Source organism: Narcine bancroftii, chromosome 5 (assembly GCF_036971445.1).
Source record: "Narcine bancroftii isolate sNarBan1 chromosome 5, sNarBan1.hap1, whole genome shotgun sequence".
In the NCBI taxonomy this organism is placed as follows: domain Eukaryota; kingdom Metazoa; phylum Chordata; class Chondrichthyes; order Torpediniformes; family Narcinidae; genus Narcine; species Narcine bancroftii.
In genome coordinates this window covers 44,607,754-44,632,325 of record NC_091473.1, presented here as the reverse complement: position 1 = coordinate 44,632,325, position 24,572 = coordinate 44,607,754, and the positions used below count along the sequence as shown (strand labels likewise).

At 45.8% G+C, this 24,572-nt stretch overlaps 1 protein-coding gene across 5 annotated transcripts in view; it reads left to right on the top strand.

Moving 5' to 3' along the window:
• Window positions 1-24,572, top strand: part of rassf1 (Ras association domain family member 1) — a 94,357-nt gene that overhangs the window by 63,329 nt on the left and 6,456 nt on the right. For 3 of the 5 annotated variants that reach the window (XM_069937292.1, XM_069937295.1, XM_069937296.1), the window contains exons 3-4: window positions 10,995-11,108; window positions 22,374-22,478. In XM_069937292.1, coding sequence (XP_069793393.1) covers window positions 10,995-11,108; window positions 22,374-22,478 — 219 coding nt within the window. Of the gene's footprint in view, window positions 1-9,574; window positions 9,668-10,994; window positions 11,109-22,373; window positions 22,479-24,572 lie in introns of those variants that run through there. The other 2 variants (XM_069937297.1, XM_069937293.1) reach the window with 2 other exon arrangements.

Below are 24,572 nucleotides of genomic sequence, written 5' to 3'. Positions count from 1 at the left end.
TTTTTTTATATATATTAGGAGATTGGTGAATGTGCGTGTGATGTTTACACTGAGGTTATTGAAACTTGATCGGCTAAACTGAAAAGGCGGGCCTGATTGGTTAAGTTGCAGAGCTGCTCTGTTGATGGGGTAACATTTATTCTTTTGAAGATTCCATTTATAACCTGAAAATGAGTCAAACCCCTCCAGAATGTTTAGAATGGAGGGAGTGCTTCTCTGTGGGTCTGTTACAAACAGCAGCAATTCATCAGCATATAATGAAACTCTCCTTTCAAGTCCATTTCAGAAAATGCCTTTAAAGGTGGGGGAAGACTGTAACATAATTGATAATGGATCGATTGCAATGGCAAAAATAAGAGGAGATGGGGGCACTCCTGTCGGGGTACCGTATTCCAACACAAAATAGTCAGAGTAAATATTCTTTGCGTGAACCGATGTGTGTGGTGCAGTGTATAGAAGGAGATAAACTTAATAACAAATCAAAATTTCTTTAAAACTGCAAAAATATACTTCCACTCTACTCTATCAAAGGCTTTTTCAGCATCTAGCAAAATTACAACTTCGGGAGACTTTGTCGAGTGTTTTGAGAAAATGATGTTGAAGAGTGTCTGGATCTTGATTCTTGCCTTTCGCAGGAGATATCATTGTGTGAAAAGGGTCCATGCTATGATCCATAGGGTAATTGAATTGGTGGTATTGGGAAGGGGTTATTTTCCTGTCTACCACTTCTCCTTCCTTGTTCATTCTACAGCATATGATTAGGGATGAACAAGTCCCAGAATGGAGATTTCCTCCTTGATAATGTTGAGGCAACAATGTAGAATAGCGTCATAGTCAGGATTATGTGGAAGTGCACAACCTGGAGGGTCTGAATAGAGCAATGGGCTTAGAATGAGCAATAATTCCAAATGACCTAACAAGAAACGTAGAAAAAAACCTGACGCAAACAATTACAAAATCTTTTAGATCACCATACCACTGGTCTCCTCACCTGGAAGCTTTATCTTTTTGTTTGATGTTATAAATGTACTTTTTCAGATGTGCGAGTTAGGAGGCACCTGATCCATGCACTACCTGATTGACAAAGATTGTTGTCATCATTGTAAATCAATTTTCCATGAACATGTCCTGGATGCTTTCTTGGAAATGTAACATACCGGAGAGATGTATAGAGGGAAAGGGTTCAAAGGATATGAACCAAATGCAGACAAATGGGACTCGCCCAGAATACAAGCTCGGCTGACTGGATGAGATGGACTGAAGCGCCTCTTCAGTTCAATCTGTCAGCCAAGCCAATGAGACTGGAGTACAACTAAGGTTCAATTACAATTTAAGATTAATTCTACTCCAATCTTCCTTTAAGCTTCCCTTCACCTACCAGAGTGGGTTTGCTGGAGAAACCTTGTCTCCTGGATTCAACAGGTTGGAAGGGTGCATCAGATGCAATGTGCCTTAAGACACAAATAGAAAAATACTAGAGGCACTCAGCAAGTCAGGCCATATCAATAAGAAGAGAAACAGCATTAACATTTCAGATCATAGGTTCTTTGTCAGAACAAGGAAGGGGACAAAATAAGTTTGTAAATCTGCAGGGAACATGAGGAAGGGAGGATGTCTTTGATAAGTAAAACTGGGGTGACCATGGGGTGAAGCTGTAAACAAGGTTGAATGGGAACAGTTAGAGATTGGGAACATGGAAAAAACAATGCATGGGTGGTGAAATGCAGAGCAGGAAGACATGTCTGGCAGGTCAGGCTGGGGATGTCCTCCACTCTGAGAGGGAAAGAGAGAAAGAACCACACATGAGCTGAGCCAATATCACAGATCAATGATTGATGCAGAGAAATCAACTTACCTGAAGTTGTAGAGTTCCAAAATGAGTCCAGAAAGCTCCAGGTGTCCAAGTGAAAGAGGAGTTGCTCCTCCTCAAGCTCTGTTGGGCTTCGTTGTGACCGGATAGAAGGCCACAAATTGACAGGTCAGAGTGGGAATAGGACAAAAAAAAAATGTGGTAGGAAACAGGATGGGGTGTCATCCCTGTGGATTACAAACGCAAAGCATCCAATCCAAGTTTAATTTCTGCAACATTGTACAGTGAACATATACACTGACATTCTTGCTGCAGCCAAACAAGTACTTTAAAAAAAAAACTGCAATAACATACATGAATTAAAAAAGACAATGTAATCAAAGATAATAGATTTTTACAGATGTCCTAATGTAAGACAAAAAGTTACTCTTGTTTCAAACTAACAACCTTTTTAATTTTGTTTGGGACTAAAGGAACTTTGTTAGCACTAACACAGGAAGAGCAAAGGAAAATTCACAAGACAATGGTAAATTCAAAATTATAGTTTCTTAATTAAACTATTAGTAACATAACATTTCTTGCTTATCATCAAATTTAACCCCACTATGCGCAAATGTAAACATGTGTGTAATAAAGTCCCACTCTGAAGTCAAACTTTAAAAGTTCAGCATCATTTTTGTCTTGCTTGAAGTTCTTAAATTCTCAGTTCAGAAATAATTATAAAGCACCTCTAAACATCGCATCTTCAGGCCTCTTTACTCACAATTCTGCTTTCCACACGAAGAATCTGCCCTCTTCTCAAAGAGCCAGTGAATGTGCCTATTTTCTTCCATGATTAACTCACAAACCCAGACAAGAATTAAACGAAGTGAATATTTTCTGCCACAATGAATTCACAAACCAAGGCAAGGATTAAATGAAGTGGCAATACAAAAATAGACCCAGTAGAAATCTATCCTCTTTTCCAAAGAGTCAGCAAAGTGGTCTTCCTTATTTCAAAAGCCACTAATTTTGTGTTCTCCTTTTTCCAGGAGTAACACACACAACAGCACCTATTCTGGTTACTGTAACTCAACCCTGTCATTCACAAGGTTCCAACCTCTGTGTGTCACATGGTTTTGACTTCTGTGCTCTCTAAATTGAACTGATTTCTTTGTCTCTCTTTTCAATAATATATTTCTTCCATTTCTCATGCCACATGGTATGTGACATCATTTCTGTCTTTGAAGCTCATAAGGTCTTTTGACATGAATGTACTAAAAGCATTTAAGTCCACTTATGTCTCTGAGAAGTCTGCTTTCCTTAGAACTAAAATAGCTGTGCATTTATACAGGTGCTTCTCAACTAACACCTATTATTTCCAATATCTCAAGAACCATCATAAATCCTTTTCATCTTCTTGACTCTAATTTCAATCAGCGTCAATTTTCATCTAAAACTAGCTTCTGTCTTCTATCTCACAGAACCACGTGTGTTTAAAATGCTAATGTCTTTGTGCCCCTGTAACTTACTAAGAATACATCTACTAATATAGTTTAACATTAAAGATTAATATAAATCCGTTACACTGCAATAACTCAGACAGTTCTTTTGTGATGTTGGGCAGTCCATAATTAATTTACCAAGGGAAGGTTCAAGAGCCTGATAGTTGTTGGAATGAACCCATTATTGAATCTACAGGTGCTGGTTTTCAAGCTTTTGTACCTTCTGCATGATGGTAGCAGTAAAAAGAGTTTGTGACAAGGATGATGACATCCTTTCTGATGTTGGATGCCTTCTTGTGGCAGAGTCTCTCATAGATGTATTCAGTGGATGGGAGGTGGAAGCCTGTTATGGACCTGCCAATATTTGCAACCTTCTGACTACTTTAGATTGGAAAAAGTGAGGCAAATCAGTGCTTCACCTAGAAAGACATTAGGTTCCTGGATGGAAGGAAGGGAAGAAGTGAAAAGACGTGTTTGCACTGTCTCTGCTTGTCAGGGGAAGTACCATTAGAAGTGGGTGGTTGGTGAGTATGGAAGAGTGGAGCAGGGAATTGTAAAGGGAACAGTTCCTTCAAAAAACTGAACAAAGAGAGGAAGATGTCTAATTAATACACAAAAGTGCCAGAGAAACTCTGCAAATCCCACAGCATCTAACTAACCAATGTTTCAAGCCTGAGTCCTTAGTCAAGGTATGAGAATAAAATCAGACAGGTAGGGCCTGAATAAAAAAAGCAAGGCACAGGATGGAAGGAGCAGGGAAGCCAATAACCAAGGATAGGAGGGCAGGAGAGAAAAGCTGAGAATTGATCAGGGGAAGGTGTAGCTCTGTGAATATGGAGCTGGAGGAAAGGAGACCGAGGGATAGGGCAAGAGAAATACAGGAGGAGGGTGGGGGCTAATGGAAACTGGAGAAGTTGATGTTAATGTCTGGTTGGAGAGTGCCTAAACAGCATATGAAATGTGGTTCAGCCAGTTTGCAGAATGTCTCTGTCAGTGCTGGAGACCATGGACAGACATATTGGAGTGAAATGGAACAGGGAAATGAAATGGGTTGCAACTGGGAGAACCCTGCTATTGTAGCAGACTGAATGAAGGTGTTTGTTTTGTCCCCACAGCAGTTCTGCCCATGTAATTGACGGAGGCAGTTATCAGATTACTGGTTATCATTATTACTTGTGTAATTTACCAAAGTGAAAGTGTCAATAATTAACGTGTCTGAGGCTGGTGTAATGAGAATCTGCAGTTGTAGTGTCCCTGTGTTCGATTGCACTTTTCATCCAGTCAAGTACTTTTAAGGTCTTCCAGTGTTGGGAACGCAGCATCCACTTTATGCTCAGAAAGCACAATCTGATATTGAGTAGGTTATCTCTGGATAAACTTGCCTGTGTGATAGATATTCCTTGCCCAAAATACTGAAAGGAATAGGAGCAGATGCACACTATCTAGCCCATCCAGCCTGATCAGCCTCATGGCTGATCTGGCCATGGACTCGACTCCACTTACTTTTCTTCAGCATCATCCTCAATTCCCCTTCAATGCAAATATCTATTCAACTGTATCTTAAACTTATGGAATGAGGCAGCTTCATTATTGTCTCATGAAGGTTTCAGGAGAATTGAGCTAACCAGTGAAGAGACATGTGCTGATCTTGATTTCGTTCATTTTCACATGACACATTGACTCAGCACTTCTCACCGAAAGGGAAAGTAACATGGTTTTGAGATCAAATCGCAGCAATAAAATATTGGAAGCAAACAATAGCCCCTTTTCCACTGGCACCTTGTCCCAGGAATTAATGGGGAATTAACCAGTTAAGGGTCCAGTGAGAAAGCCAAACAATCAACGTGCTAGTGTTAAATCACCCAGGGATTGACAGCCTCTACCCCTACTCATAACCCCAGTGTCAGCTGATGTTGGTGTTCTGATTAAACCAGTGGAAAAAGGACAACTTCCATCCATTCCATTCCATTCAAAGGTAGGCTCTCTGATCCCCGTTGATGAGTTGTATTCAGTGGAAAAGCAGTCAGGGGTCCAGTTAAAGGTGGCCCAATGGAAACAGCACAATCGTCTTCCTATCCCGGGACACGGCATGGCCAATTAACTGGGATGCCAATTGTGGTGCACTGTTAGCCAGAATCAGATACACACACAAAGATAAAGACTGTACAACAGGCTTTAATCCACAAAGACTTCCACAGAGCCAGGCTGGCTGTGGCTGCTGCAACTCTGAGTGAGGCCTCAGGAGGCCGGCGCAGGCTTATATCCCGGAGGGTGATTGACACCCGACCGAGTGGGGATTGATCCATTCAGGCCGACTGATTGACAACTGGCCAGATGTTGTTCTGTCCCCTTACACTCCTGCAGGTACAGAGGTTGCCCCCTGCAGTAGGTTGGTGGTGTACCACCCCATTCACCACCTTCTTTAAAAATGTCCCGGAGTGGTGGGGGGGGGGGGCAGTAACAAGGAATCGCACTCACTATGTACATACAATATTTACAGGTTGAGACGATTCAGCGGCTGCTGGGGTCTCCGTGATCGTCGTAGGACTGGCTCCTGGTCACTGGTCAGAGGGGAAGTGGGGGGGCTGGCAGCAGGGGTGTGGCTGGTGTGGTGCCGCGAGGAGGAGTGGCCAGGATCGACGTATTCGGGTCGTATTGAATGGGTGGGGGGGGGGGTTCGTCTCCCAAGGCTGAAGCAGGTCCCTGGTGGTCAAGGAGGCCCTGCTGCCTGGGGACGGGGATGTATGCCCGGTCAGCATCATCCTGGGTTGGAGGGTGGCATGATGTGATGGGTGCTCCTGCTGGTGCCAGGTCCCTGGTTGAGACAGTGTCCTCCCTGCCACTGCCGAACATAACGCAAGCATCGTTATGGTTTGCATAAAGGAAGAAAATATGCTCTACCAGGGCTTCGGCCTTGTGTGTCCTAACATGCTTACGCAGAAGCACCGGTCCCGGGAACGTGAGCTATGCTGGGAGGGACATTCCAGTCGCTGACCTCTTGGGGAATGAGAACAGACATTTGTGAGGGGTCTCGTTGGTAGCCATGCACAGCAGTGACCGAATGGCATGGAACACCTCGGGCACGACGTCCTGTCAGTACTCAACGGCCCACTCTTTTGACCTGAGAGCCAGGAGGACTGCCTTCCAGACCACCCCATTCTCATGTTCCACTTGCCCAGTGCCTCTCGGGTTATAGTTTGTCATGCGACTGGTCACGATGCCCCTCGATGTCAGGTACTGGCACAGCTCATCACTCATGAAACTAGACCCTTCGTCGCTGTGGATAAAGGCGGGGTAGCCAAACATGGTGTAAATTTGCCCCAAGGCACTGATGACGGTGGCCATGGAGGTGTAAGGACAAGGGATGGCGAAAGGGAAGCACGAGTACTCATCCACTACCATGAAGAAGTGGATGTTTCAGTTCGTGGAAGGCAGGGGCCCTTTGAAGTCCATGCCGAGACGCTCGAAAGGCTGAGTAGCCTTTACAACGTGGGCCTGGGGGGGGGGGGGGGGGGGGGGGGGGCGGGCGCCGGGGAAGAAGTGGGGTTTACACTCTGAATAGACCAGACAGGCCTCGATCATGTCCCTGACGTCCCTGATGGTGTACGGCAGATTTTGGGACTTAACGAAATGGTACAACTGGGTGACGCCCAGATGGCAGAGGGACTCATGCAATGCCTGCATCCTGTTGTCATGCATAGATGCGCAGGTGCGAGAGAGAGCATCAGGGGTGTCGTTAAACTTCCCGGGGCAGTACTGGATGTCGTAGCTGTAGGTTGCCAGCTTGACTCTCCAGTGCAGGATCTTGTCGTTCTTAATCTTGCTCTTGTGGGTAGTGTTAAACATGAATGCCATGGTCTGCTGGTCTGTGAGGAGTGTGAATCTCCTGCTGGCTAGGTAGTGGCGCCAATGGCGGACCGTTTCCACAATCACCTGGCCTCCTTTTCAATGGCGGAGTGCCCTAGCTCGGAGCCGTGGAGGGTCCTGGAGAAGAAGGCGACGGGATGCCGCCCCCTTGGTTGAGGGTAGCAGCGAGGGCCACCTCGGAGGCATCACTCTCCACCTGGAAGGGGGTGTCCTCATCCACAGCCTGCATTTGGCGTCCGCGGGTGAAGACTGCCTGCGCCTCAGATGGGAGGGGAAAAGTTGTGGCTTGGGCCAGTGGGCCGTCCTTGTCCGAGAAGCGAGGGACCCACTGAGAGTAATAAGAGAACAGGCCCAGGCACCTGCGGAGGGCCTTTAGCATGGGGGAGGGGTTACTCCATTAATGGGCGCATCCTTTCCAGATCTGGCCCGATGACTCCATGGGCCACGATGTACCCCAGGATGGCGAGGCGGGTGGTGCTGAACACATACTTCTCCTTGTTGTAAGTGAGGTTCAGCTCCGAGGCCGTCTGGAAGAAATTTTCCAGGTTAGCCTCGTGGTCCTGCTGGTCACAGCTACAGATGGTGTCGCTATCCAGATATGGGAACGTCGCCTTCATCTTGTGCCGGTCTACCATGTGATCCATCTCCGGCTGAAAGATGGAGACCCTGTTCGTGACCCCAAAAGGAACCCGGCGGAACTGGTACAGGCACCCATCCACCTCAAAGGCAGTGGAGGGCATGTCCTTCGGGTGGATAGGGATTTGGTGATATGCCAACTTCAGGTCAATCGTGAAGAAAACCCGGTAGCGGGCTATCTCATTGACCATGTTGGTGATCCTCGACAGGGGATAGGCATCCAGCTGGGTGTACCGATTAATGGTCTGGCTGTAATCCACGACCATCCTCGGCTTACTTCCCCCTTTGACCAACAGGACTTGGGCTCTCCAAGGGCTGTTACTGGGCTCTATAATGCCTTCTGCCAGGAGTCCCTGCATCTTCACCTTGATGAAGTCCCTGTCTGCAGCGCAATAGCGCCTACTTTTGGCGGCGATCGGCTTGCAGCCTAGCGCAAGATGTGGAAAGAGTGCCGGTGGGGTGATGCGAAGTGTGGAGAGGCTGCAGGTTGGCCGGGGCTGGTAGGTTGGCGTGCTGTGCAATGTGAGTGGAGGTTTGGGCCCCCCGAAGGCAAGGGTGACACTCTGCAGGTGGCACTGAAAATACAGGCCCAGGAGGAGTGGTGCGCAGCGTCTGTGCATGACCAGGAGCCTGAATCCTGTGTAAGTCTTCCCCCCCCACTGTTATATCGACCGAGCAGCACCCGAGGGTACCAACAGTCTATCCTTGGCAGCGAGGGCAATCGATCAGGTGGTGGGGTGGACCTTTAACCTTAGGGAATGGGCCACGCTCGGGTGAATGTAGCTCTCGGTGCTGCCACTGTCCAACAGGCACTTTGTTACCTGCCCGTTGACTTGCACGCCCGAGATCATGGGGGATGTCCCTGGTCAGTGTGGTGGCAGCCAGGACCGTCTCGGAGCAAAGTCATCACTATCCGGAGGGATGGGGAGCGTCGATAGGGCAGCCTGGTCATCGCCCTTGTTGACCATGTCGACATCGGTCGTGAGGTGCAGCGTGCAGTAGCTGATGGCCTCCGGAGGTGTGGGGAGCGTCGGTAGGGCGGCCTGGTCATTGCCCATGTTGACCATGTCGTTCTCAATGTCATCAGGGGCCCTCTGTGTCGGGCCCTGCCTGGCCCAAGATGGTGGCGACACGTGGGGGGCCGCTGCGTGGCTGCCCTCCTTCCCCAGCCGTGTCCGCTGCACCAGGGGAAGTGACGTCATCACGGCCGGTGGCAATAGTTCTCAGTGAGCGGCACCGGTGAGGGCGGGGGCTGGTGCAGATGCTCAGGGCACACACTGTGACAGTCGCTGATGGGGCCGGTGTTGCACAGTAAAAGTCGAGGAAGGGGGAAGTCGTCGCGGGGACAATGGCATCGCCCAGCACGCCCATGTGGGGGGGTCCGCGGGGGAGGTGGGGAGGTCATAGAGGGCGCTGAGCTGCTGGCAGGTTTAGAGAGGCACACTTTTGCAAAGTGGCCTTTCTTGCTGCATTGGGAACAATACTGGTTCCTACCTGGGCAGTTTTGGCGCAATCGTCGATCTGACCCACACCAGGACCCACAGTACTTACAGGGGCGCTGGGCGCCTGCCACAGCGACGTTCTCCACCCCAGCTCGGCCTGGGGCTGCAGCTGCAGTGTGAGAGGGCCATGAGGGAGCCTGGGGGAACATGGAATCAAAGGTTTTGACGTGCAGGGCTGCTGCTTCCAGGGTTTGGACCACTTCCACAGTCCTGGTTAGGGCATAGATGTTATCTTCCAGCAGCTTCTGCCGGATGGCCCTCGAGCGTAGCCCTCGGATGAAGGCGTCCCGGATCAGCCTCTCGACCTCCTCTACATCTACCCTGGGTTCAGCCAGACACGGTCGGGCCAACTCTCGCAAGTATCCCAGGTAAGACACAGCCGTCTCCCCGGGTTGCTGGGCTTGGGTGTTGAAGATGTACCTTGCACAGACCACATTCATGGGGGGCTTGTACAAGTTCTCGAGAGTGTCCATTGTGCTCTTGTACATGGAGCAGCCTTTGGTTACCTGGAAGGCACGGGGACTCAGCTTTGACCGGAGTAGGACCAACCTCTTCCGATTGGAGTCCAGGATGTCGCCCTCGTGTGTCTCGATGATTGCCTCGACCGCGTGCTGCCAGATCTCGAAGCGTATCTGTGCTTCCAGGTGGCGTGGGTCAACCTTGAGGCTCCCTGCACACAGGACTTTTTTCATAGCCACCGTGGGAAAATTTTGTGGATTAAATTGTGGTGCACTGTTAGCCAGGATCAGACACACACAAAGATAGACTGCACAACAGGCTTTAATCCCCAGACTTCCACAGAGCCATGCTAGCTATGGCTGCAGCAGGCTTATAATCCCAGAGGGTGATTGACACCCGACCGGGTGGGGCTTGATCCATTCAGGCCAACTGATTGGCAGCTGGCCAGGTGTTGTCCTGTCCCCTTCCACTCCTGCAGGTACACTCCTGCAGTAGGCTGGTGGTGAGCCACCACACCAGTGGAAAAAGGGCAAATGAGTTGCTGGATGAACTCAGCAAGTCAGGCAGCATCCGTTAGCGTTTGAGGGCAGGAAACATTTGCAATTTTTGAGTTTCTCTTTGAAGTGCTTGGATCTCGAATCCCTGATCTCTGGGGTTGAAGGGGGAGATAAATTGTGAAGAAAATGTGTGGATGAGTATCCAGTTTATTTGTTTTTAAATTCTTTCCATCTCAGTTCTTTTGGCTGGATTATGGCCCAGGAATCGACGTGATCTTGCTTCTTCCCCAGCCCTCCCCCATATCTGGCTCCACCACTGTCTCACCCTCCCCCCTGGCCACGTCCGCAGACTCAGGCGCAGAGTTTGGGCACGGCAGGGGTTAAAAGCCACTCCATTTAGCCGATGAATAGTTGGGGAATGAAATCAGTGGCTTTCCGCGTTGCAGACAGGAAGAAGGCGGGTCCGGCTTCCATCCCACGTCCCCCACCCCCAGCAAATCAGCTCCTGAGATTGACTGTGTGTGTACTTTCCAATTTCAACGGCAGAGCGAGAGACCTTGGCAGAGTTGAGACAATACAGGGGGATTGCCCAGGGAGGGAGAGAGGCTGGGTCGTGCAGCGAGCTCAGGGGTTGTGCGCCAAGGCCCTGTTGAGGTCCGTCCACTTTCCGTGGGGTTTTCCTCCCATCCATCCCCTTATTTTCTGGTGAAGAGTGAACTTGCCATCCCCCTCGTTGCAGATGACGTGGACGAGCACGGGCAGCAGTGGTTACTGCAGCCAGGAGGAAGACACCGAGTTCGAGCAGTTCTTCACCGCCCGGACCTCACTCATTAAGAAGCCCAAGAAGCGCAAGGTGAGTTGCGAGGCGCCGCGGGGAGAAGACTTGGCACTTGCCTGGGGCTCACGGACACGACCTCGTAACGTGGAGGGGGAGCGACCCAAAGAGCCCGGGCGGAAGGCCATTCGGCCCAGCTATTCCCCTTCATTCTAGCCTTTGGTTCGCAGCCCTCTGTGCCGAATCGATTGAAGCCTCCGACTCCAGTCACCGGCTCTGCTCCCGGGTGGATAAGTCCAGGGGTCCGGCCACTCTCACTCTCGGATCCCGATGGTGGGGAGAGGGGGAGGAGTGAGGTCAGATGCATGGTCAGATGCAGGGATCTGGAGCCAAAGGGAGTTCCAGACTAGTTCCCCCCCACCCCCCCCAAGTGCTGCTCGACCTGCTGAGTCTTAAAACAGCTTCACGGCGAGGGGACGATGCGCCCGGGCTTTTTTGTTGACCAGCCTGCGCTCCATCTCTGTGTCGAGTACCAGCAGCAACGACTGGCTCCGGTTGCTTTTTGTGAACTGATCTCAAGGCCATGGCGAAACCAGAGTGGGCTGGTCAAACCCAAAGTTACAGGCAGGCTGATGAAGGGCTCGGCTTCCAAAGGGCAGCAGCGAGAGGGCCGGGTCCTTTTCTCACTGAGGGATCCGTATGGTACCTTTGCGCTGCGATAACCCTAACCCTCAATTCAATTAAGTTCATGGTCCAGCTCCTTCAATTCTGGAAGCACCGTTTTTCCTCTTATTCTTTCAAATACCATGTTCCTCGTGCGTCTGCATCAACGCCCAAGTCAGGGCATTTGTTCAGTTGATAGTCAATCATTTGTATTTGCGTATCATCTTTTACAATGTAAGGGAATTTGGGGGAGAGATACTGGAGAATCTGTATCCTAGATCTCCTTGCCTTCTTTGCATTGTTCGTTCTATTTCTCCCCTAGACCAACTTTGCTTGCCCTGTCCCTCTCCTTGACCCGCAATAACTCAATACTTCTCAATCCACACCAATGCTTGTTTTTTTTCCCATACCTTGAAGGAGGGCTGAGGCCCAAAATGTCAATCATGCATCTCGTATGGACGCTACGAGGACGGCTGAGCTCCTCCAACATTTCTGTGTTTTTACTATAATCACAGCATCTGCAGACTTTCATGTTTCAACCCCCTCTAATATTCAGGCTTACATTCACATCACACTTGAAAAGTGATAGGGAATTAAGATGATGTGGAATTGGCTGGCCTTGATTTGGGATTGGCCACTCTGCAAGACAACATCTGATGACGAATCTGGATACACAATGGACCGCAGATGTTGGAATCGGTAGCAAAAACAAACTGCTGTGATCACCGAGTGGCTAGGTGGCATCTGTGGAGGTAAATATTTCAAGTCCTGCATCAAGTACAATTACCTGAACAATTACCAATCTGTTCAGGGGAGATCATTTGTATTCGACTCCCTTTATTTCTTTCTTTGGCTTCGCTTCGCGGAAGAAGATTTATGGAGGGGGTAAATGTCCACGTCAGCTGCAGGCTCGTTTGTGGCTGACAAGTCCGATGCGGGACAGGCAGACACGGTTGCAGGGGAAAATTGGTTGGTTAGGGTTGGGTGTTGGGTTTTCTCTTTTGTCTTTTGTCAGTGAGGTGGGCTCTGCGGTCTTCTTCAAAGGAGGGTGCTGCCCGCCGAACTGTGAGGTGCCAAGATGTACGGTTTGAGGCGATATCAGCCCACTGGCGGTGGTCAATGTGGCAGGCGCCAAGAGATTTCTTTAGGCAATCCTTGTACCTCTTCTTTGGTGCACCTCTGTCACGGTGGCCAGTGGAGAGCTCGCCATATAACACGATCTTGGGAAGGCGATGGTCCTCCATTCTGGAGATGTGACCCACCCAGCGCAGCTGGATCTTCAGCAGCGTGGACAGCCCTGCAAAAGTCATCTCTCTTTTACTTCCATCTATCATGCACCTGAATGAAAGCCACGACGGTGCTATCAATTTGCCAATTGACCTTGCTTGTCATTATAATTCTCTATCTGTAAATTGTGCTCTCTACATGGCTGTACGAATGTTAGAAATAGCCAGTTAAGTCTGTTCACAGAAGAACCTTCTCACTGTACTAGGTATAATGTGACAAACATAAGATTCTACACTCTCCCTGAAATAATTGATCAGGATGATATCAGTGGCACAGGACAGTGCATAGAATAACTGCTTGTATTTGAAGACTTTGGGTTTAATTACCTCCTTTTGCTTCTGTGGTCCAAGATGGGTCCATTGTCTTTTTACTTGAATTCAGCCTAACCAGACTGATACAGTAAGCAGGAAATATGATACCAGACAGCGGGTGTTCCACGTGGACTGCCCATCCCCCGTTGGAATGTGATGATCTAATGGTTAGTCACAGCATTAACCGGAAGCAGGCCCAGTGGATGTATGAATGCAGGCAGTCAGCAGATTGACCGCGTGGGAAGGTTCTGGTCCAAAGGCCAGTGCTAATGTGCACCCCTGTATAGCCACTCCTCTTTGCCAGCTCCTGGTTTCCTTCCTTTCTCCTCCCAGTATGGTGGGAAAAGTTGTATTTCCTTTGCAATTTTCTTCAAGCCTTTATCTGAGCATCCCTCTCATTCTCCTGTCTTGGTGTGTATTTCAGCTCCTTCTCCCCCCTGCCCCAACCCTATTTTATTTTTGCATAGTCTAGGTCTGTTCTTTGGTCCCTTCACACTAGTGATGGAGTGAATGTTTCTGGCTGAATGTGTTGTACAACTCTGACTCTGTGACCTGTTTGATTCATACTAACTCCTTGACAGTGTTGAATTAAATAATTGTGAATAAATAAATTGTGGAAGTTGATAATTTGGCTCATCTCGAGTGGATATGATCTGGCTCTTGCTAGAAAATGACGCTAGGTTTCATGCTTTGCATTTTGTGTATGTTTATACAGGCCTTTATTTTTGTATTGGTGGATTCCTCTGTGGCAGTTATGAATGCTAGACCTCATGTATGTAGTGTTCATGAATCTTGAATATCGCGCACGTTGCAATCATTCATCTAAAAAAAATGCATCTCTAGATCACCCATTCTTGACCCTTTTTTGGCTATGGTCCTCTTGCGACTCTGCTCAAAGTTTATGGGCCTCCTTCCAGAAGGCATAGATCCATAAATAGACGATTCAACTCCTCGTGCCTTACCTGCCATTCAATCCTGAGCTGATCCAGTCTCCCACTCAGCCCCACTGTCTGGCCTTTAATCAAGAACCTATCAATCCCTCCCTTGAATACGCCAATGACTTTGCCTCCACAACTGCATGTGACAACAAATTCCACAGAGTTGCCACTCTGGCTAAATAAATGCCTCCACATCTCTGTTCTAAGTGGACACCCTTCAATCCTCAAGTTGTGCCCTTTTTCTTGTCCTAGGCTCTCCCACCATGGGAACAGCCTTTCTACATCTCTGTCCATGCCTTTCAACATTTGAAATGTTTCAATTAGATCCTCCCCCTCCTCCCCCCCCCCCCATTCTCCTAAATTGCAACTTGTACAGGCCAAGACCTGCCAATGCCTCATTTGATAACCCTTTCATTCCCAGAATCATCCTTGTGAACCTCCTTTGAAACCTTTCCAATATCATTCTGAAGCAGTGGTTTAGTTTTGTCTTTATTTCTCTCCTACCAACTAGATTTAAAAAAAATTGATTTCAGTCCCTGCCCTCCCCCCTTAAGTGTGCTGCACCCCTCCCCCCCCCATTGAGAATGATTGTTTTCACACCCTGAACTATGGGGGTTCAATTGTTGTATTAATTATGCTCGAGAAGATGAGTGGGGGATTGTTATTAAGCTGATTTATTTGATCAGATGGACAAGTGGCAGCTGAGAGCTCTGATGTCCTAGTTCATGTTGTTCTGTAAGTAATGTCATTAGAGATTAGCTGATCATTCATCTAGGCTGTTTGTGGTGAAACTGGCACGTAAATTAGTCAGCATGAAACATCATTAATTCATCGACTTTCAAGAACTTGATGTCCTGAGCTTGTGTAAATCTCTTGAGTTTGAGATTGTGAAGAATGTTGCCACAAAAGTAATGGCTGTTTAGTGCTGGAAGCTACATCCCACCCAATAAGCTTACTTTTTTTTTGGTGCTGGTTTTGGAGGGAGGGGAATGGAATAGTCAGATTCTCAGGACTACCATTGTTAAAAGGGTTAAATTGTGGACTAATTACATGGACTAGCCTTGCATCCTCTTGAGAACAGAACAAGGACAATCTATTTGAGGAGGCAGTTAAGATGATCAAAAGATTTGACACTGTAGCTGGAAATGTTTAGTGGGGTGTGGGGGTAGTCAGAAGGAAGATGTTCAAGGTGGATGTTTTGGGAGTGATTGACAGAAAGCATTGCTTCCCAGAAAGGAGTAAACCATGAAAGTCTATGGACACCATGATTGAAGTAAAAACATGAAGCTGGAGAAACTCAGCAGGTCAAACACTGTACTTTATACAGGTGTAAAGATACATAACAGCAGGTCAAACACTGTACTTTATACAGGTGTAAAGATACATAACAGCAGGTCAAACAGTGTACTTTATACAGGTATAAAGATACGTAACAGCAGGTCAAACAGTGTACTTTATACAGGTATAAAGATATGTAACAGCAGGTCAAATAGTGTACTTTATACAGGTATAAAGATACGTAACAGCAGGTCAAATAGTGTACTTTATACAGGTATAAAGATATGTAACAGCAGGTCAAATAGTGTACTTTATACAGGTATAAAGATACGTAACAGCAGGTCAAATAGTGTACTTTATACAGGTATAAAGATACATAACCAATGTTTTGGGCTTGAGCCCTTCATCAAGGTACCTTGATATATATCTTTATTTTTTCTTCTATACAAAATACACTGTTTGATCTGCTGTTTCTCCAGCTTTTGGTTTTTTTTTTGCTTCCCAGAAAGGTTTGGTGAAACCTAACTCTCAGCTTAAGAAATTGAAAACTTGAAGATGAGTTGATGGATTTAATTGCTATTCTAAAGTGGGAAGTTAAGGCTGGTATCTGGAGGTAAGGTACAACTCAGGCAGGATCTACTTAAACTGCAGACCAGGCTTGAGAGGCTGAATTGATGATTTTGGTTTGCATTGTTCAGCTATTCATTTTAAATATGGCAACTGTAATTTCCAAACTCCTTTACTTTAAAGAAATGAAGAACCAGCAGCTTCCATACCCTGTAAAGCAATGGGATAGTGATTAGCAATAGTTTACAAACTATCTTATTGTTTGACCAATTTGTTTAAAACCTTGGATTACCTCTTATCTGATGCCTTCACGAACATTAAAATGTATTTTTCCCCACAACTGACTCCATCGTGGAGAGATTCACCACACAAATGGCTCTTTGGCTGATTGTGTTCACACTGATGCTCTCAGCACTTATCGTATATTTCTGTGTATAAGACGTCTCTTGAAGCACCCACAAATGCAGGGATCGTCTTATAGGCTAGATACAAATACATGACCTTAAAATTCTACTCAAAATGCCACTCGATTGGTTTCAGGTATATTAGAAAGAAATTTTTATTGTGAAAAATACACATCTAAAATTCTTAAATCACTATAATTATCTGAGGCAAAAAAAACTTGGCAAGCACATCTGGAATCTCACTGTTTACACTGTCATCGTATGGGTCCCATTCTGAACCTGATGAGTCAGCTTCCACTTGGTCATCAGTAAATATGTAAACTTGCTTCATACTTTCTTTGTTTTACTGGAGGCTTCACCTTCCAGCCACACCCAATGGCTCAGTCAGTGTGACATCAGCTTCGTCAACACATATTTGGGGGTGGGTTTGTCTATTTACCCAATGTATGATAAAACCATGAAATTGGGGACCCATCTTATCTGAAAATCGTATTGTAAGCCAAAATGTATGGTATTTTGCACTTATTCTGTGTTAATATCATTTTTTTTATTCTCATTCTCTTCAACTCTCCCCAGATCTGCTCGTGCTATGTACCAATTGATCTTTTTTCATTGTAACTCTTGCCCTTTGACTTTGTGTAGTATTACAGTTGACTTGCTGGACAGCTCATAGAAGAAATTTTCTCACTGTGACAATGAACCTACATTATTAGGGGTGATTATACAGTCACCAATTAGTCTAGCTTTGAAATATTGTGGGAAATTGAGCATCTGGAGGAAATCAAGACAGTCATGGAGAATACGTAAACTTTAGACAGCACCTGAGGCCAGGATTGAACCATGCTGTGAGGCAGCAACTTCTCTAGCTGTGCCCCTGTGATGCTCTGTTGTTTCAGCCATGGTGAACAATTCAGTCGTGCTCAGCAAAGCATCGTTTTTGATCTACCATGTTATGCTCACTAAACGATTGGCCTCCATGGTGGAGAAGTGATGCCTTGGATATGTAAGTGTTTTGGAAAAATCAAATGAATGCCAGTTGACTGTTCATAAAATATTGAAGCAGCATTGGCATAACTTGCTGTGGAAATTTACTCTTCTCCCAATTAACTGACCAGGACAAACCCAAAGAACCAAGATCGCAATTTTGGCCCTGTGGGCTACATCACATTTAAGGGGGGGGAGGGGGAATCACAGAGTGAAATCATACATTTTTTTTTAATGTAGTTGGTAGGAGAAGTATGGAAGAAACCAACTAAACCTGATTGCTTCACAGGGAAGAGGCCTGTAAACTTTGAGCAGAGTCCTAAGTGGTCATAGCCCCAAAAAAAATTGAGGATGGCTGCTCTAGTTCATACTATCGAGTTGACAATAGTTCTTTGCTATACTTTCAAACATCAGTAGTGAGTCAGAAATAAACATGACAATGATTCAGATTTATTGTCAGTACATTCATGAAATCACATGCATCCCTGAGATTTTTTCTACGGGCCAGACAAAATTACCACTTTTTGGCAGTGCAAAAAAAACTGGAGCAAATAAAGAACTGTAAGCTGATAACAAATGTAAACAAACTGCCACACAGAGAGAATAAAATTAAATCAATAAAGTGCACGAGAGTCCTTAAATGAGTCCCTGATTGAGTTTATTATTCAAGAATCTGATGGTGGAGGGGTAGCAGCTCTTCCTGAACCTGCTGGTGTGAGTCTTCCTATACATTTTTTCTGTTAGCAGCTGGAGGTCAGAGCTTGTGATGGGTGGTGTGGATCCTCAATGATTGCTGCTGCTCTCCGACGGCAGCATTTCCTGTAGATGTTCTCAATAATGGGGAAGATTTTGCTTGTGATGCCCTGGGCTGTGTCCACTGCATTATGGAGGGCTCTTCCCTCAGGGGTATTGGTGTCCTCATACCAGACCATGATGCAGCTGGTCAACACACTTTCCACCACACAAATGTAGAAATGTGCCAGGGTTTCTGGTGTCATACCAGACCTCCACAAACTCCTGAGGAAGTAGAAGCACTGATGTGCTTTCTTCATGATGCCATCAGTATGTTAGATTCAGGAAAGACCATGTACCATAATTGGGACCAAAAGATTGGTCGTAAGTTGAATTCGCTTGTCTTAATGAGGTTTTAAAGCAATTTTTCAAAAAAGTTTCAACAAATGAACCTTTAGTGAAAAGTCTCAGTATATATACAGAATTTTTTTTTTAAATAAAAAATTTGGTCGTATGTGTGGGTGGATGTAACTTGCGTAGGTCGCAAGTTGAGGACTACCTGTAGTGTCTCCCAAGAACCTAAGTTTACTCACCCTCTCCACCTGATCCCCCAATGATCACTGGATTTCCCATCCTGAAGTCAATAATCAGGCCCTTAGTGACATTGAGTGCAAGATGGTTGTTGGTGCACCATTCAGCTAAGTTTTCAATCTACCTCTGGTATGCTGACTAATCACCTTTCTTTATGTGACTGTGGTATCTTCAGCAATTTGTAGATGGTGTTATTGTGTACCGAGCCACACAATCGTAGGTGTAAAGTGAGTAGAGCAGGGAGCCAAGAACACAGTGCTGTGGTGCTCTGGTACTGATGGAGATTGTGGAAAGGTTTTTATCAATGGTCTAGAGGTGACGAAATCTAGGATCCAATTACACTGTGGGGTGTTGAATCCCAGGTCTTGGAGTTTGCAGATCAGTTTTGAGGGGGATGTTGGTGTTAAATGCCAAACTGTAGTCGATAAATAGCATCCTAATGAATGCATCTTTACTGTCCAGGTGAAATAAATTGTAGAGTAAAAGTGATGAAGAAAATATGTTTCACTTCTGTGGATTTTTGGTGGTCTATGTAACACAGTTTGTACTGCAGCAGTGCAAAATCGAATGCAGGATAAATAAAACCAGGAAATGGGTGAGTAGAAGGGAGTGGCTGTTACGCACTTTCTTGAGCTCAGGCTGGGGGAGCTGCAGCCCTAAATGTTGGGCCAAATTCAGTTTTGGGAGCAAATCCCCACAGCTAACAGACTGCCTCTCAACAGTGGGATGGACTGACTGTGCTGAACCTCCATTTACCGATTTTATTAAAAAAAAAATTTTTTCCCCCCCCGCTTCAACAGCAGCCAACTCCTGATCTGGGTATGGTGTTCTCCACAATCTCCTGGATCAGAGGTCTAGGATAGAGACCTGTGGTATAAATTAATGGGGAAAGTTGCAATGAGATGGGAGGTTAACAGCAGAATCTGAAGTTTTTGGAGTAGAACTTTCTGCCCAATATGAGGTACAAGAAAAATTAACTGGCTGTTACCAACTAGAGCTGCCATTGCCTCTGTACTTTACACTTGGTGGATGGTGGGGGGGGGTCACAGTTGGCATAGTGGTTAGTGCAATGCCTTTACAGTGGTAGCGATCAGGACTGGGGTTCAAATCCCGCCCTCCCTGTGTGGAGTTTGTATGTTCTTCCTGTGTCTGCTTGGGTTTTCCCCAGGGGCTCCAGTTTCCTTCCACAGTTCAAAACGTACCAGGAGCATAAGTTAATAGGGTGTAAATTGCATGGCATGGACTATTGGGCCTAAATGGCCTGTTACTTACTGGCTGTATGTCTAAATTTAACATTTAAACTTACATTTTAAAATTTAAATTGGTTTCTTGAATGTTTTGATTTCATCTGCTGCATGAATGTTAACCAATGCTATCAACTGAGCAGGGCATAAGCACTGAAATTCCCTCTGCAGGGCTGACCATTTTCTCATGAGTGTCTTTAAGAGATCTGCCACTTTGACCAATCCTTTGTTTACTTGTCTGATTTTCATGTTATGTAACTTTTAAGTTTAGATTGATGACATTTATGTGAAACACCTTAGGCATTTTCCCTTAAAGATTCAAGTTGTTGCAAATCATGGAACATAAGTCTTCACATGCCACATGCACTGGGGGTGTGGCTTCTGACTTCCAGTGCTACTCACCATAATACACTTGGGTTTGCTTTGTAAGTGTGCTGGGAGTCAAGTAATGTAATCCCCTGAGAGGTGTGAAGTGAAAAGGATGTGGCTTTTCCTTTTAATAATGGACCCTCCGGGCATTGTTTCATGCATCCTGAAGCTATTGGCAGAAACTTCCAAGCAATCCTTTTCCTTCCTGAATCCTTTTGCTGTTGAGTTAATTTTGGTGTGAGCATGGTAATTCAGCTGACTTTCCCCACAGCTAAGTTGAACCTTTTCTATTTTTTTTATTAAACCTGTTTTTGTTGCTGGTCTATGGTCTATTCTCCACACTTGCCGCTGCAGTCACCACTGATTTAAATGAATGTTCCCCATGTACAGCACAGACTGGTCAGTGAAGGCTGTTGTGAATGATGTGTAGCCATTAGATCTGCTGCCGTGCAGGACCGTTAGATCAAGACCCGGTACCGACTTTGGGTTATATCTGGGTGGTAGAACGTTCTCACTGTGGTCTCTTTTCCCTTTCCCACCCCATCCCAAAAATGGGCTGGGTAGGTTAATCAACCTCCCCTAGTGTGAGAATCTGGGAAAAATCGATGAGATTGTGGAGGGGAAAAAAATAGGATTATTAGTTTGTGCAGACTTGATAGGCCAAAGGGTCTCTCTCTGCTATGACACTGATTAAAGGTTCCCATAATTCCATTATAGTAGTGATGGCCATTTAATCTATAGGCAAACTTGCATGCTGAGCAATGGTAGGTGTCTTTTCTTCCCCCCCCCCCCCCCCTCACCCCGGATCCAGTTCTCTTTTCTCCCCCCCACCCCACCTTATCCTTTCTGAGATGCTGCTTTTACTAGACATATTCTACATTCTTTGGCTCTATAACCATTTTTAAATTGGGAGGTGTAGAAAAGGGTGAATTACTGGACCAGCAACAGAGCTCTGGACCATTGAATGCCACTGACAGCTTGAGCTGGGGAATTTAAATTAAGGTGAGGCAAAAAAAATCTAGATTTCGAAATCAGAACGATGAAGCAAACAGCTCATCATAAATACCCATGTAATTCACTAATTCTTCTGGAAAGAAATCTGCCAGTTTGGCCTATATTTTACTGGAGACAACAGTATAGTTAAAACATTACTGAACTGAGATTGCAGTTCTATCAACAAATGCTGCCATGACCATTGATGCCCACATCTTTGGACTTTGGAACAAATACTTTTTTAAAAAAAAGTCTGAAACTGTTCGGGAATTTGTGTTAAAAGTATAATAAAAATTGTGGCCAATAGATTGGTCAAGTGGTGCAAAAGTTGTCTGCTGAATATGAAATTTTAAATGATGACCTTTTGACTACTTTATCTTCTCAAACATTCCCCTGCTAAATGTGGAAAAGCAGTACCATTAAACATAAAAACTGAGCAGGAGAAGGCCATGTGGACTCTACCTCTCACTCCATCGTCTTTTTCCCAGGGCACATTTATGTGAAGGTAGTGGGGGGGGGGGTGGTGAGAGAGGTGAGAGAGGAAATATTCCCAAGGGATCTGAGGGGCATCTTTTTCACAAAGAGGGTGGTGGGTGTATGGATCAAGCTGCTGAGGGTTGGGAAGGGGGATAGAGGTGGGTTCAATTTTAATGTTTAAAGGACATGTAGACAGGTACACGAGTAGGATAGGTTTTGAAGATGTGGGCCAAATGCAGGCAAATGGGATTAGCTTGAGAAACAATTTGGTCATCATGGACAAATTGATTTGAAGGTCCTGTTGTAAAATTCAATGACTATGACACTGCATTTATATCTCAAACCAGCAGACTTGCTTTTCTTTTCATGAACATTGGAATCATAAAGTGAATTGAAGCAATGTACTGTATGGCACTCCTTCCCCACATCGCTCTCCTCTCCTTGTGACTGGTCAAGAGATGTGGGCTATTCTGAGGGATAATTAAATTTTCCCTTTCCTTTGCAGGATGAATATATTAGCTGGGAGAAACAGGTTCTTACACGCGATGAGACTGAATTCAAGATTAGAGAATACAACTCGAAGATCAATAGTGATCTTGTAATGACCCTGGTAAGTGTCAAGTGAGGTTTGGTTAGACCTCATTATAAGCTGTATATTGTCAAAAAAGGTAAATTTGCTCCTCACGGTTAGCGTAGCGGTTAGCGCAGTGCTGTTATAGAGCCAGCAATTGTACATTTTCCCCATGTCTGCGTGGATTTTCCCCAGGGGCTCTGGTTTCCTCTTACCCTTCTGTTGTAAGTGAGGAAATAGAATTGGTAGGTAGGGCTCAAAGGCAAGGACTCTGGACATATAGTTTTGGATTTCATTTACAGAAGGCAAACGTGCGAAAATAGCAAGACACACACACGTGCACAACCCCCCACCCCCAAACTGGGTACATATAATAATCAAGGAGATCCAATTCAATACCCACTACCTCTTGACTCAGTGCAGGCACAGCTCTATGCTACTAGAGTCACTAATTAAACACATTCCCAACCCAATAAGAGTGCACACATTACTAACAATTTCTCCAATACTGTTCCACAGTTCTAGGCCTGGAGTGAAACAGGGTGAGTTTATAGTGCTGGAGGGCTGGGGATCCAGCCCAGGTCACTCACCAGCACCAGCAAGGTTAATCCAAGTACAATAGCCCAAGGCCAAGTACAGATGGGCTGGAGAGTCCAGTCCAGGTAATTTACAGGGATCCAATGGCTCGGCACCAGCAAGATTAAACTGATTACAAAGGCCAGTGACCCAAGGCCAAGTACAAAGGAATTTAAATTGGCCAACAGCAAGGTGTGTACTAATGGGTGGGGTGGGACCAAACCTTGATTGGCAGGTGGTGTCTTCCAAACAAGTGGTGGGCAATGCTGTCACGTGATAGCAATGACCCTTCACAATACACCAAACGTATTGGGGTTGTAGGTCGATTGGGTGTAATTGGGCTCGTGGGCTGAAACGGCCAGTTACTGTGCTGTAAAGCTACATTTAAATTTTAAATTTAACTTTTGTGGGAATGCCTCACCAAATGGACTTCAACAATTTAAGTGGCATTCTCACTCTCCATAATGCATTCAGCAATTGCCAGTCAATCCAGTCATACCTTTATCCTAAGTATGAATAGTTTTATTGTAGAATTTAAAAATGTGCTACTTGTTGCCCATTTTCATACTTTGTTTTTTTTCCTCTTTGGTCAATGGAGCATTATTTTGTGTCTTGTATTACTTTGAGAATAAGTCTGTGTGATATAGTGGGGAGTGGCACATGAGAGGGTATGAGATAAAATAATCCTGGGTAAAAGGTCTTGGACTTGTCATCGGCCTTTCGATGTGTTTTCTCAGCACATTCCTTCCTGGGCTGGGGGGTGCTTTCTTCTCTCTCCACATGGAATTCCCACCCCAAAATATGGAGAAGTGGAGTGGTTGCATTTGTTTCATTTCATAATGCCAGAATTCCCTCCCACACCTTCCACTTGAATAGCTAGGCTTGTCTGATGCAACCTTGGGAAGAGATTTGGCCTGATTCTAGCCGCCTGCCTTTTTCTCTGCTAGATCCAGCAGCTCGGGGAAATTTGGCTGCAGGCAGCTAAAGATGAAGCCGACAACATGAATTTTATGACCTTTGTGGCCCCTAGCTGCTCTGCCGAGTTCCCAGGAACCTTGAGCCTACTTTTTTTTCTGCTTTGGCTTTATTTTGATTTTTTTCCATTCTATTTTAAATGTGTTGGTTAGTTCAGGCTTCATCAGTGTTCTGTGCCTTCCAGTGCCTGCTCTTCATCCACAGGTTTCAGTCGATCATAGAACATTACAGCACAGAAACGGGCCCTTCAGCCCTTCTAGTCTGTGTTGAACCATTGTTCTGCCTTGTCCCATTGATTTGCACTCAGTCCATATCCCTCGCCCCCCCCCCGCCCACCATTTGTGTGTCTGTTCAGATTTTGAGATTGCATTCATCACTTCAACTGGCAGCTCATTCCATACTCTGCTCTGTGTGAAGAAGTTCCTCCCAATATCCTTTGGTTTGTATCTCTCCTAAGTTCAGTGGAAAAAAGCCTACTTGCATTTACTTTCTCTCTGATTCTCATAATTTTGTAAACGAATGTCAACTCGTGGGCAGCATTGTATCCAAGCTGTACTTCAGCTCAAGTTAGTGCATTGCTGG